This window comes from Tursiops truncatus, chromosome 13 (genome assembly GCF_011762595.2).
Source record: "Tursiops truncatus isolate mTurTru1 chromosome 13, mTurTru1.mat.Y, whole genome shotgun sequence".
NCBI classification, from domain to species: domain Eukaryota; kingdom Metazoa; phylum Chordata; class Mammalia; order Artiodactyla; family Delphinidae; genus Tursiops; species Tursiops truncatus.
The window spans coordinates 37,625,580-37,640,260 of record NC_047046.1 but is presented as its reverse complement, the minus strand read 5'-3'; the positions used below and the strand labels follow the sequence as shown (position 1 = coordinate 37,640,260).

Sequence of the window (14,681 nt, the reverse complement as noted above, 5' to 3'; positions counted from 1 at the left end):
GAGAACATATGGTGGGAAGGGAAAGTGAGAAAAAGGGGAATGAACTATGCGAGTACTGGTTAGCTGTTATGGCCATTTTTCTCTTTTAAATTCTCATCCCATTAGAGCTATTTGCCAAAAAATATAGCTAATAGGGGCTCAAAAATCTTCAAAATTAAAGCACATTTGACCTGGAGATGGTGACAATAAGGAGCTGCCATAACCCCGCTCTGACTGTATTACTTACCTGTAAGTTTAGAGCTACATTAGGACTTAAAAAATAATTCAGTGGAATCCTGTTTTCTTTGGGCTGATCTTGTTCAATGGTGACTGCCATAAGTTTCTGTCAGTGGCTTTTATCTTTTACTCTGGTTAAGATCACAGGGGAAGAAGAAAACGCTTGTGTGCCTACTATTTCTGTTAACCTAGAACTAAGTACAAAAATCAACTAATTTAATTTTCAACTCTTCCCTGAAAGCCTTCTAGCAGAGATGCTAGTGAACAACTTTGCAGTTGCCAAATATGATGAATATTTTTCATTCCGTATCTTATTTTTCTTTTTGCTGCATTTGACACTGACCAGTCCTTCCTCCTTGGAACTTTAAGAACCTTCATGTTCTCATTATTTCCTTCTTTTTCTCTTTCTACCTCTGGATTTTATTTTCAGTCCTCTTTGCAGGATCTCCTCCCTTTCTCTCTTCCCCCAACCCCATAATTATTAAGTGTTTCTCAAGATAGTTCTGATCTTGGCTCTCTGCTCATTATCTGTAGTTAATCTCATGTGTGTCTAGCTTGCTCCTCTGAACAACATACCCGAATCTTTTCTCTCTCTCTGACTGGACTTCTCTTCCTGCACATCTTTCAGACACTTCAACCTAGGCCAAAGCCTAACTCACACTTCTCCTCTCTCCATCCCCTCACCAGCAGTTCTTTTTGTGTCACCCATCTTTTGTAATGCTACTCTGTTCTTATTTCTAATCAGTTGCTGGGTTATAAATTCTGCCTTTTGACTGACACAGTTATCCATCTCCTCTTCATTTCTACAGCTTCTGCCTTATATCACACCTATATACTCTTTTTGCCTGAACTGTCTATTAATTGGTTGTTTAGTCTAGAATTTCTCTGCTCTCTAACCTATTCACCTTATTACCGAAGTGATGTTTCTAAAATGCCAATACTCTGTCATTTCCCCTTTTAAAGTGTTTATAGGTTAAAGTGCCCAACTCCTTTTCTGCATACAAGGATCATAGTCCCACTTGCCCTTTCAGATTTTATGTGATTTGTTCTCCCTGTTATGTTCTTTGCTCTGCCTAGACTTGATTTCTTCCCATTATTCAATCATGTTTTCTTTCTCTCTACTCATTCATTTTAGCTAAAATGCATTCCTTCTTTCACTTCCTCTGCTTGGTAAATACCTCTCTTATAGGTCTCATCTCAAACATTCCATCTTCAAGGCAGAATTAGATGTGACCTCTTCTCTTCTTCAGTACACCTTATGTATAATTTTATTAGTACCTACCACATTGTATTATAATATTTTGTGTATATGTCTGGGTTATTGTAGGTTCTTTTCACCCTCCTATTCCCCTGTGCCCCACTATCAAACTATTAGCTTCATGAGAACGGGGACCAAATCTTTTTAATTTTTGTGTTACTAATGCCTACCACAGCACCTGACATATTAGTAGGTGTTGGAAAAAAAATGCTTGTTAAATTAATAATAAAGGGCTTCCCTGGTGGCGCAGTGGTTGAGAGTCCGCCTGCCGATGCAGGGGACATGGGTTCGTGCCCCCGTCTGGGAAGATCCCACATGCCGCGGAGCGGCTGGGCCCGTGAGCCATGGCCGCTGAGCCTGCGCATCCGGAGCCTGTGCTCCGCAACGGGAGAGGCCACAACAGTGAGAGGCCCGCGTACCGCAAAAAAAAAAAAAAATTAATAATAAAAGTTTCAGATAGAAAGGAAAAAGGTAAGATTGGATCAGATAACTCCCTTGTAAACAGGTATAAAATGGTAATATAAACTTGCTATTTTAAAATTCTCTATGAATATTCTTACTAGAATAAGTTTTTGTTGTTTTTAATTAAAGCAGGAAAATTTGCAAAAAACAATTTATAAGCTGGAAGAACAGTTGCATAATGAAATGCAGTTAAAAGATGAAATGGAGCAGAAGTGCAGGTGAGAATATACTTTATGTTTTTCACATTAAAAGTTGTATAGCAAATGCTGATTTTAAAACTTGTACTCTATAAACCCTTGAAAGTAGATGGAAGTAAGGCAGAGATGTAAAGATTGCTATTGATATACATTCAGTGAAGAATATTCACTTAATGCCTGGTTTATTGATTTTGTCTCACATTTTAATTAGCTGACAAAAAGGGAAAATTAGTTTACATTAAATAAGATGCGTTCTAAAGTGTAGCTGTTTTTGAAGATTAAAATTCACTAAATTTTCGGTGCAGACACTCTTTTTAATTTCCACTATGGGTCGCTATAGCAGTATTTTTTTCAGAATTTTTTTCCTATGAGTCTAAATTTAATAAGAGCATATATATTTACGAAAATATAAAATGATCAAGATAATTTAAAATAACCTAGCATAATGCTTAGTTACTTATTAATTACAAACAATAACACTTTATTATATTGTTAGTAGATAGTATTGAATAAATGAAAAACAGGTAACAGATTAAGTATTCAAAAAAATGGAATTGAGAAAATTGGCAATTTTGTGAGTGGGGGAGAGGAAACAAGTAAACTGCTCACTACCTACAGTTCCTTATAGATTAAATAGTTAAGCATCTAATATAAGCTTTTTTTAGAAAAGCACTTTAAGGAAATAATTAACTGAGCCCAGTATTTGGAAGGAATTTCTAGGTATAAAACATAGAAATAAGGAGAGGAAATGGATAGATATTATTACATAAATGTTGAACAGTTTCTATTAAAATTAAAAGGCAAATGACAAATTAGTGGTAGTGGTGGTGGTAGGGATCAATTTAAGGAGGAAATAAGAGTGGCCAAAGTGGCCAATAATCATACGAAAATGGGTGTGTGTGTGGTGGGGGGGTAGCCTGAGATGAAACTGGGAAGGTCGACAGAGTCTAGATCTTAAAACACTGTCTTTGAAAAGCTAAGAAATTTGGGATTTATCCTAAGGGTGATGAAAAAACATTAAAAGTTATTAAACTTAAAAGTAAAACAAAAGATCAAATTTGCTTTTAAAAAAGAACTCCCTGGTTAATTACACAGCATTTGACATTTATTCACCTAAATGAGAATGAGGGAGGAAGATGAGTCAAGGAGGATTCCCAGGCGGAGTGCTTTACTTGGGACAGGAGAAGAGAAGCAGATTGGTATTGTGGGAGGGGCCGCCGGGCAGAGGGAATTCATTTAGCTTTGGACATGCTGAATGAGCTATTTGGTAAGACATCCATGTGAAACGTTGCATGTACAGATTTGAAGCTCAGAAATAGGTTTAGAGCCCCAAAAATGAATTGTGATGGAGATAATAATACACTTTCAGTTTATCTCAGATTTTTGCCCAAGTTGCCAAGTGGTGCATTTACTGCTTTATATATGCCACCTTTCCCTTCATTTACTTACTCTTATATTAAAGGTTAAATGGTTAATCTTTGTGAAGTAGCAAGTATTGCATGAGGGAATTCAGGGATCCTTAATCTAGGATCCATAGACCTCTCCTAAAGCATCCATGGATGGAATTCAAGGTCCTTAAACTTGGGTGACAGAAGTGAATCTTTTCTGTAACCTTTAGCTGAAATTCAGCATTTTCTTTAATTATGAACACAGTGAATAATCCACAGTTATTAGCAGTAGCTGTGAATTTTTTATTACCGATAGAAATCACAAATATTATCTTAGAATGCAGTTGTTATTTATCTCTAAATACCGTTTATGCTCATTACTACTTTAAAATTACTGCTGCTAGATCTTATTTAATATATTAATAAAATGCATATATTAGTGAATCATACTTTTTTAAAAAAAGGTTATGACTGTATTTCAGTATAATTTTGGTTTCTTTTAATCCTATGTATTTTATTTTATGCTTTTAAAATATTATTCTGAGAAAATGCCATAGGCTTCACCAGACTGACTGCCAAAGGGATCCACAGTACACACAAGAAAGGTTAAGAAATCTTAGCTAAATGGAAAAGTAAGGAATGTGGTGTTTCACCCCAAGCTATAAAAAGTAAATATATCTATAATCTATATTGCTTTTGCTTTTACAGAACTTCAAACATAAAACTCGACAAGATAATGAAAGAATTGGATGAAGAGGTACTTTTTGTTTTCTTATCAGAAGTTTTCCTTTTTGAGACTTTTTCCCTCTTTCAGATTGTTTTCTGAGAAGATTATATTTGAACTTTATAGGTTGCAATACAGAACAGGACCAAAGAATTATGATGAAAGCCTCACTTTGGAGCTGCAGGTTTAAGTGAAATTAGATTATACTTTAGTTTCTTTTGTGTGGTTTTATTCTAGAACCATGTTGAAATTTTAGTACATAAATTTCAGTTCAGTGGTTCTTAATAGTTGAATTTGTCTGTCTCTTTCTGCTACAGTTCCAGATTCAATTTTTGATCTGTTGCTCCTTTCTCACCTTTCAACTATTAAGAACCACTGAACTGAAATTTATGTACTAAAATTTCAACATGGTTCTAGAATATGGGTAAACACACTACACTCTCCTTCTCCTCTTAAGTTTTTTTATGTTACAGTTGAAGCAGAAATTACGGCATTGTCTAATGTGGTTCTCCATGTATATAGAAGAAATTTTTAAGACAATTATAAATGGGTATAAAGGGAGGTAAGGTTTTACACTTTAATCAAACTGGTAATATGCCAACACTAGTAATATAATGTAGTACCTAGAGCAGCCACTGATAAAAATTATACAAAGAGATACACTTAAAAACACTAGTAAATCAAATAGAATTCCAAAAAATGTTCAAGTAACCTACAGAAAGACAAGAAGGAAAACATGGGACAAAACGAAATGGGAGGCTTAACTCTAACATATCAGTAATTATATTAAATGTAAATTAAATGCAACATCAATTAAGATAGATTGTCAGAGTAGCTTTTTTAAAATTACCTACCTGTATGCTGTCCAGCAGAAACTCTCTTCAAATGTAACAATATAGCCAAGTTAAAAGTAAGAAGATGGAAAAATACATCATGTAAGCATTAGCAAAAAGAAGGCAGCAATGGCAATATTGATATCAGGTGAAGTAGACTTTAGGACAAAGAAAATTACCAGGGGCAGAGGGACATTGCAGAATGACAAAAATGTCAATCCTCTGAGAAGACATAACATTCCTAAATTTGTATTCATCAAACAGAAGAGCTACAAAATATGTGAAGCAAAAGCTGATAAAACTGAAAGGAGAAGTAGACAAATCTGCGATTACTGTTGGAGACTTTTTAAATGCCACTTTCTAGACAGAGGATCAGCAAACATATAGGAGAACTCAGCCACACCATCAGCCAATAGGATCTATTCAACATTTGTAGACCCCTCCACCCAGCAACAGCAAAGGACACATGTTTTTCGAGCACTCAAGAAACACACACCAAGATAGACCACATCCTAAGCAAACTTCTCCAGATTTCAAAGAATTAAAATCATACAGAGTGTGTTCTCTGACCAAACTGTGACCAAACCAGAATGAATAACAGAAAAGTATCAGGCAAATCTACAAACACGTGGAACCTAAACAACACAGTTCTAAATAATCCATAGGTCAAAGAGTCTCAAGGGGAATGAAAAAATACATTGGAATGTTAATTATATCTCATAAAGTTATTTTTCAAAGTTATGGATCTTCACCTTTTAAAAATATTTGAGGGCTTCCCTGGTGGCGCAGTGGTTGAGAGTCCGCCTGCCAATGCAGGGGACACGGGTTCGTGTCCCGATCCGGGAAGATCCCACATGCCGTGGAGCGGCTAGGCCCGTGAGCCATGGCCACTGTGCCTGTGCGTCCGGAGCCTGTGCTCTGCAACGGGAGAGGCCACAACAGTGAGAGGCCCGCGTACGGCAAAAATAAATAAATAAATAAAAATATTTGAACAATGAAAATGAAAATAATACATCAAAATTTGTGGGATGCAGCTAACATAGTACTCTAAGGGAAATGTATACACTAAATGTTTACATTAGAAAAGACGAGAAGTCTCAAATCAGTTATCTAAGCTCCTACCTCAGGAACCTAGAAAAAGAAGAGCAAAATAAACCCAAAGCAAGGAGAAGGAAGGAAAAATAAAGAGCAGAAGTCAGTGGAATTGAAAACAGAAAAATAATAGAGAAAATCAGTGAAAATAAAAACCCAGCTGCTTGGAAAGATCAACAAAATTGACAGTCCTCTAGCAAGATTGTCAAAGGAAAGAAGGACACAAATGATCAGTATCAGGAATAAAACAGAACATATTCCTACAGACTCTACAGATATATAAAAAAAAAAAAATCTTAAGGAAATACTATAAACAGTTCCAAACGAGTAAGTGTAATATTTAGGTGAAATGGACTAATTCCTCCAAAAATACAAACTGCCACAACTCACACAATGTGAAATACATTATTTGAATAGCCCTATATAACTATTAAAGTGAATTCATAATTTAAAAGCTCCCCCAAAATTAATCTTCAGGACAGATGGTTTTACTAGAGAATTCTACCCAGTGTTTTTTTAAGATTTTTTTTTTTTTGATGTGGACCATTTTTAAAGTCTTTATTGAATTTGTTAAAATATTGCTTGTGTTTTATGTTTTTGTTTTTTGGCCCCAAGACATGTGGGATCTTAGCTCCCTGACCAGGGATCGAACCCCGCACCCCCTGCATTGGAAGGGGAAGTCTTAACCACTGGACCGCCAGGGAAGTCCCTATCAAGTGTTTTAAGAAGAATTAACACCAATTCTACACTCTCTCTTCTAGAAAATATAAAAGAAGGGAACATTCCCCAGTGAATTTTATGAGGCTAGAATTACCAAGATACCAGAGTCTAGCAAAGACAGTACTACAAAGAAAACTATGCATCAGTATCCCTCAATCATGGCCAGCTTATTTTTGACCAAGGTGCAAAAGCAATTCAGTGGAGGAAGGATAGTCTTTTTAGCAAGTGGTGCTGGAGCAATTAGGTATTCATAGGCCAAGATAGGGACCTCAACCTCAGTCTCACATCTTATGCAAACATTAACTTAAAATAGACCATAGATTTAAACAGGGACATAAAAAATATAAAACTTCTAGGGAAAAAATAGGGGAAAGTCCTTGGGACCTGCAACTCGGTGAAGAGTTACACATTACACCACAATTATGATCCATATAAGGAAAAAAATTCAATAAATTGGACTTCATCAAAACTTGCTCTGTGAAAGACCCTGATAAGAGGGTGAAGATCTGTAGACTGGAAAAATGAACTGTCGTTACACACAGCAACTTGGATGGATCTCAAGGATATTTTGTTGAATGTAAAAAGCTAATCTCAAAAGGTCCACACTGTATGATTCCATTAATATAACATTTTCAAAATGGCAAAATTATACAGATGGAGGACCTCCTGTTGGTTGCCAGGGATATAGGTGGTGGGAGAAGTGAGGGATGCATGTGGCTATAAGTAGTGGCTGGAAGGAGATCATTGTGCTGATGGAACAGTTCTGTGTCTTGATTGTGGTGGTGGTTACATGCATCTACACATGAGATAAAATGACATCGAACTACACATGCATGCTTTATACCAATATCAATTTCCTGATTTTGTTATTGTACCAGTGTTAATAATGTAACTATTAGGGGAAACTGACTGGTAGGGTACATGTACTGTCTTTGAAACTTCTGAAATGTAGAATTTCAAATTTCAAAATTTAAAAATGAAAAAATAAAAGAATGATAAAATCTTACAATTGGAAAGATTTTGGATGATCTCTGTCAAATTTTACTAAATTTCTCTGACAGCATCTTACTTAAAAGATGGATTTCACTTAAAAATGGAAAAGCCCAGAAAAGCACGCACTGTAAAGGAGGTTTGTCCAGTGTGGAGTCTTAAAGATAAAAATGAAGCATCAAAAGCAGAATATGCTGATAGTGGTAACTCAGAAACAGAAGATAAATTTTTTTAAGTTGTGGAATTTGGAGTATTTTTTTTCTTTAACCCTCCCCTCCCCTTAGTTTCATTTTCTAAAATAAATATTTCTTTCATTACTCTTTAATATGCATTAGTAGGTACATACATAGAACATCTTAAGAAAGGTAAGTTGTTACAGAGATTGGGAGGGGATTAAGGGAGACCTCATACAGGGACTGGTGAACTTATTATAAACACTGTAACCTTTGGTATCATTTGAGTTTTGCACCATTTAATTATCAAATATGTAGTTATCTGATTCCTTTTATATTTCATGTCTTAAAGTTTAGGATTGTAAATAAACCAAAATATTGGTAATATAATACAGTGTGTTCATCTTAATGTGTTTGAATACAATGTGTTCGACCTTCAGACTGACAAGATTCGTAGGGTTTTTTATACTCAAGGATTTTTTTAAATCTTTGAAAATTTTGTATGTCTAGTTAAAATAAGGGGATTCTCACTGTTTTCTTCTAAGGCAAGCTAATTCTAATATTAGAAAGTTGTTGTTGTTAGGAAGTATTATCTGATTTTGAAACCAAAATATCTATCTTAAGTAATTGTGTACTTTTTAAAAAAAGAACAGAGTATTCCCTTGAATAAATGAGGAGTATTAATTGTAGTGGTAACTTTTCTCATAATTTAGGGGAATCAAAGAAGAAACCTAGAATCTACAGTGTCTCAGATTGAGAAGGAGAAAATGTTGCTACAGCATAGAATTAATGAGTACCAAAGAAAAGCAGAACAGGAAAATGAGAAGAGGAGGAATGTAGAAAATGAAGGTAAATTGTTACTTCCTTTGAAAAACACTGGAATTTCTAACACTATCTTGAGGTCTTCATCTTGAGGTTGTTTTAAATTTAGTGCCTGTCATATATTTTTGAAGCCACAGTCCTAAGACACCTCATGAGCTAAATACCCGTGTCCCAAAATTTATTTATAACATATTAGATTCAGTAGTAATGTTTTAGCTAGAGTACTGATTTTTATCCTTGGGTGTATATTGGAATTTCTTGGGAAACTTCAAAGAAAACTAATGCCTAAACTTCAGAAATTCTAATTTAATTGATCTAGACATGTAGACTGGGCATTGGTATTTTTAATAAGCTCTCTAGGCACTTCTAACAAGTAGCCATATTTTAGAACAACAAGACTAGAATTTTTGATATTAGTGTTACAAATTTAAAATAGCTTTCTACATCCTTTGATCCAGTGATTTCACTTCTAGAAATTTATTTCACATATACTTGTGCACATGTATACTGATATAGAAACAAAGCTATTCATTTTAGAATTGTTTAAAATGGCAAAAATTATAAACAATGTAAATGTAATCAGTGGTATAATAAATTTTAGTATATATGGTAGAATACTATGCATTTTATAAAAGAATAAAGTATCTCTTGGGCTTCCCTGGTGGCGCAGTGGTTAAGAATCCGCCTGCCAATGCAGGGGACATGGGTTCAAGCCCTGGTCTGGGAAGATCCCACATGCCGCGGAGCAACTAAGCCCGTGAGCCACAACTACTGAAGCCCATGCTCCTAGAGCATGTGCTCTGCAACAAGAGAAGCCACCTCAATGAGAAGCCCGTGCACCGCAACGAAGAGTAGCCCAACTAGAGAAAAGCCCTCGCACAACAATGAAGACCCAAAGCAGCAATAAATAAATTAATTAATTAATTAAAAAAAAAAGAATTTAGGGCTTCCCTGGTGGTGCAGTGGTTGGGAGTCCACCTGCCGATGCGGGGGGCGCGGGTTTGTGCCCCGGTCCGGGAGGATCCCGCGTGCCGTGGAGCGGCTGGGCCCATGAGCCATGGCTGCTGGGCCTGCATGTCCGGAGCCTGTGCTCCGTGGCGGGGGTGGGGGGCCACAACAGTGAGAAGCCCGTGTACCGCAAAAGGAAAAAAAAAAAAGAAAAAAAAAATTTAAAAATATTTTTTAAAACAGAATAAAGTATCTCTTTATAAACTTATAAAAGAATCTCTAAAATGTATCTTACCAAAAAAAGTATAGATTGTTTAAAACAAAATTGCTTATCTATATATGTTTAAGTGTGTGTGTGTGTGTAGATGTGCATGTGAAAACATATATATATATATATATATTTGTGTTTTTATATATTAGGGTATGGATACACAGACTATCTTAGGAAGGATATGCAAGGAATTAGTAATAGTTGTTGCTGGGGAGGAGAGCCAGAGGGGCTGGGAGACGACGTGAAGGGAGAAAGACTCATGCTATACTATACACCATTTGGTACCTTTTGAATTTTGAAGCATTTTATTTAGTTAGTTAGTTACATCTTTATTGGAGTATAATTGCTTTACAGTGTTGTGTTTCTGCTGTATAATAAAGCGGATCAGCTATATGTATACATATATCCCCATCCCTCCTCCCCCGTGAGCCTCCTTCCCACCCTCCCTATACCATTCCTCTAGGTTGTCAGAAAGCATCGAGCGGATCTCCCTGTGCTATGTGGCTGCTTCCCACTAGCCATCCATTTTACATTTGGCAGTGTATATATGTCAATGCTACTCTCTCCCTTCGTCCCAGTTCCCCCCCGCCACCCCACCCTGTGTCCTCAAGTTCATTCTGTATGTCTGCGTCTTTATTCCTGCCCTGCCACTAGTTGAACCATTTTAAAAATAATTGAACTAATCAAAGATTTGTACTATTCAAAAATAGGTAATATTTAAAATTAGCTTTATATAATTTCACTAATAGATTAACCTTTATGAAAGGAATAAAAGAATTTAAAATATTACAGCAGTGGAAACATCTGTTTTTGCATTCTGTATTATAAAACAGTGCTCTACTTTTTGATAAATTTAAAATGTAGGTACTTCCAAGTTGGAATATGGACCTAATATAGCTGACTTTTATGGCCTAAGACCAAATTTCATTTTTTAAAAGGGATTTATATGTTTCCTCTATGAAAACTTACATATTATTCCTTCATTTTCTAGTTTCTACATTAAAGGATCAGTTGGAAGACTTAAAGAAAGTCAGTCAGAATTCACACCTTGCTAATGAGAAGCTGGCACAATTACAAAAGCAGGTAAGTTTTTGGAGTGAGGTTTTTTTTTTTTAAATCAAAATTTAAGTTTGATTGTGTTTTGATAAAAAACTATTTTCTTGCTCTCTTTTTTAATTAGCTAGAAGAAGCCAATGACTTACTTAGGACAGAATCAGACACAGCTGTAAGATTAAGGAAGAGTCACACCGAGATGAGTAAATCAATTACTCAGCTAGAGTCCCTGAATAGAGAATTGCAGGAGAGAAATAGAATTTTGGAGAATTCCAAGTCACAAATGGACAAGGATTATTACCAGCTGCAAGCTGTATTAGAAGCTGAACGAAGAGACAGAGGTCATGATTCTGAGATGATTGGAGACCTACAAGGTAATATTTTTTCTTACTCTGGTAAAATAGACATAAAATTTACTGTTTTAGCCATTTTTAAGTATACCGTTCAGTGGCATAAAATACATTCACATTGTCATGCAACCATCACTACTGTCCATCTCCAGAACTTTTTTTATCATTCCAAACTAAAAAATCTATACCCATTAAATCTATACCCCATTTCCCACTCTCCCCAGCCCCTGGTAACCACCATTCTACTTTATGTCTCTGAATTTGACTACCTCATAGAAGTTATTATTTATCCTTTTGTGTCTGTCTTATTCCAGTTAGCTTAATGTCTTCAAGTTTCATCCATGTTGTGGCATGTATCAGAATTTCTTTCCTCTTTAAGGTTGTATACTGTTCCATTGTATTTATACCATATATACCACATTTTGTTTATCAATGGAAGGTAATTTTTTTAATTTATATTTTATTTTTAATTGTAGCTAAAAACATAAAATTTACCATCTTAATTTTTAAGTATGTAAGGTAATATATTTTTGATCATATTGTCCTCATAAAGAAAATGACCTTGGCCCCCATACACTGTTGGTGGGAAGGTAAATTGTGCAGCCACTCTGGAAATTGCCAAGATAGGGAAACAACCTAAATGTCCATCAACAGACGAAAGGATAAAGAAGATGTGGTATATATATACTACAGAATATACTACTCAGCTATTAAAAAAAAGAATGAAATTTTCCCATATGCAGCAACATGGATGGACTTGGAGAGCATTATGCTAAGCGAAATAAGTCAGAGAAAGACAAATACTGTATATCACTTATATGTGGAATCTAAAAAGTACAGCAAACTAGTGAATATAACAGAAAAGCAGGCTCACAGATATAGAGAACAAACTACTGGTTACCAGTGGGGGGAGGGGCAATTAAGAGGTACAAACTACTAGGTATAAAATAAGCTACAAGGATATATTGTACAACCTGGGGAATATAGCCAATATTTTATAATAGCTGTAAATGGAGTATAACCTTTAAAAATTATGAATTACTATATAGTACACCTATAATTTATATAATATTGTACATCAGCTATACTTCAATAAAAAAGAAAGTGACCTTGCTAATACTGGAAATGGTTAGCATTCTTTCTGTTTCAGGATAATTTGTATCAAATTGTAATTTCTTCACTCTCTCAGGCACCCTTGTGATGGAGGTAATGTGAATATTTCCAATTTTACAGCCAGTTACTCAAAAGTTAATTTTTTTTTTTTTTTTTTTTTTTTTGGGGTACGCGGACCTCTCACTGTTGCGGCCTCTCCCATTGCGGAGCACAGGCTCCGGACATGCAGGCTCAGTGGCCATGGCTCACGGGCCCAGCCGTTCCACGGCATGTGGGATCTTCCCGTACCGGGGCATGAACCTGTGTCCCCTGCATCGTCAGGCGGACTCTCAACCACTGCGCCACCAGGGAAGCCCTGAAAACTTAATTTTTAAAAGTGCCCAATTCACAAAAGTCTTACTCAAAGTGGAACTAACCAGGCAGAGAAGATTATCACTATTAAAACCTGGGAATTCCTCATGCATTGTTGGTAGAAATAGAAATTAAACTGCAGAAAGGGAATCCCATTGCAAATAAAGAATTCGGTACTTGGAAAGGTTAGGACTAGAGATATCAGCAGCCTTTGTGGTCTTAAAGTTTCCTTTTAGACTCACAAACTGTTCATGGTAATAAAATCATTTTGTTTTCAACAAGATTCCTGGCTTCCACTTCTCACATTTTTTTCTGTTTCTGTCAGCATCAGCATCCATACTACCTAATCAAAACAGATATGCATGGAAGTTGCCAGATCTTTCAGGGAAAATTAGGGGGTGGGATAGTCCATTTTAACCTAAGTCACAGGATGTGAACATAGTTTGGGGTCTCATGGGGCTTGATGATTAGCTGTAATTCTGTGGAGAGAGGTCGGGGTCAGTTTTTGGACTTTGGAAACAAATAAGGATCTCCCATTCGTTCTTAGCTGAGGAGTGCTCTGCAATCTTATTTCTCAGGGACTAGGCTTAAAATAGATCTGAATATAACCAAGAAAGTATCCTCATTATATATATTAGAAAAAGCCTCATACTCCACTTCCTTAAATTGCTTCTCTAGGCCTCTTCATATACAGCTTATTAGCTGTGTGCAGGTCACTTCTTCTGCTTTATTTATAAACCAAGAAGATTAGGTGACCCCTATAAATTCTTTCAATTCTAAAATTCTTTAAGTCTGTGATTTTCCAGATAACGCTGAGCTTGAAGTGCTTGCTTTCAAGGACGAGACCATCATTATGTGTTCATCAACAATGGTTTTAACTGACTCTGTTGTTTAGATATTGGTGAAGTTAAGGAAGATTCATAGCATGACCTATTGTTGATGTTTATCCTTTTTCAATGCTTTCTTTAAGGTTTATTTTTTAATTTAAATGTGAATCAAAGTTCACACACATTAAAAAGCACAAAACTTATATGAGCCTCAACATACAAGGTGCATTGTGGTAAAACATGCACACACGCAAACATAAAATTTTTACGTTGATTTTTTTATGGTTCTTAAGACATTTCAGATCCCTCAGGTATAAATTTCTCATAGTTTGGGAGGCTAGCCTTGTGGCACAGTAACAATTGTTGCCTAGTTGAATGCTCTCCATGTACACTATTGAGCAGAAGCTTCTTCATGTGTTTGGGAAATGACTTACCAAATATAATTGGATAGTATATACTTTAGGTTTTGTGGGCCACATACGATCTCTGTTACATATTCTTCTGTTTTGCTTTTTATAACCCTTTAAAAATGAAAAAAACATTCTTAGCTTCATGTCTATAGGGAAATAGGCTGAGGGAATAGTATATCATAGTGTAATGCACTTTTGTTTTTAACTGTTACATGGGCATTTGGAAATTGTGTAAGTTTTTTACTTGGTATGTTTTTGGATTTGACTTTTGGAAGAAAAACAATAGGTCCATTTTCTAATCTAACCAGTTTTCTAAGACTCCATTTATTCTTTGTGTCTTTGATGATTTGCCAAATTTTGAAACATATTTTAAAAGTTAACACTATGACTGTAGTCTTTTTTCTCATAGCCCCCTTGTATTTCTAACAGCTTTTTTATATTGTTTTATTGAGGTGAAATTCATATAACATAAAGTTAACCATT

General features: G+C 35.5%; 1 protein-coding gene across 4 annotated transcripts in view; it reads left to right on the top strand.

The window, feature by feature from the left end:
• ROCK1 (Rho associated coiled-coil containing protein kinase 1) overlaps positions 1-14,681 on the top strand; it is a 146,866-nt gene that overhangs the window by 90,076 nt on the left and 42,109 nt on the right. For 3 of the 4 annotated variants that reach the window (XM_073790573.1, XM_019930554.3, XM_019930556.3), the window contains 5 exons: positions 2,066-2,154; positions 4,230-4,278; positions 8,767-8,902; positions 11,086-11,177; positions 11,275-11,521. In XM_073790573.1, coding sequence (XP_073646674.1) covers positions 2,066-2,154; positions 4,230-4,278; positions 8,767-8,902; positions 11,086-11,177; positions 11,275-11,521 — 613 coding nt within the window. The remainder of the gene's footprint in view (positions 1-2,065; positions 2,155-4,229; positions 4,279-8,766; positions 8,903-11,085; positions 11,178-11,274; positions 11,522-14,681) is intronic. The other variant, XM_019930555.3, reaches the window with a different exon arrangement.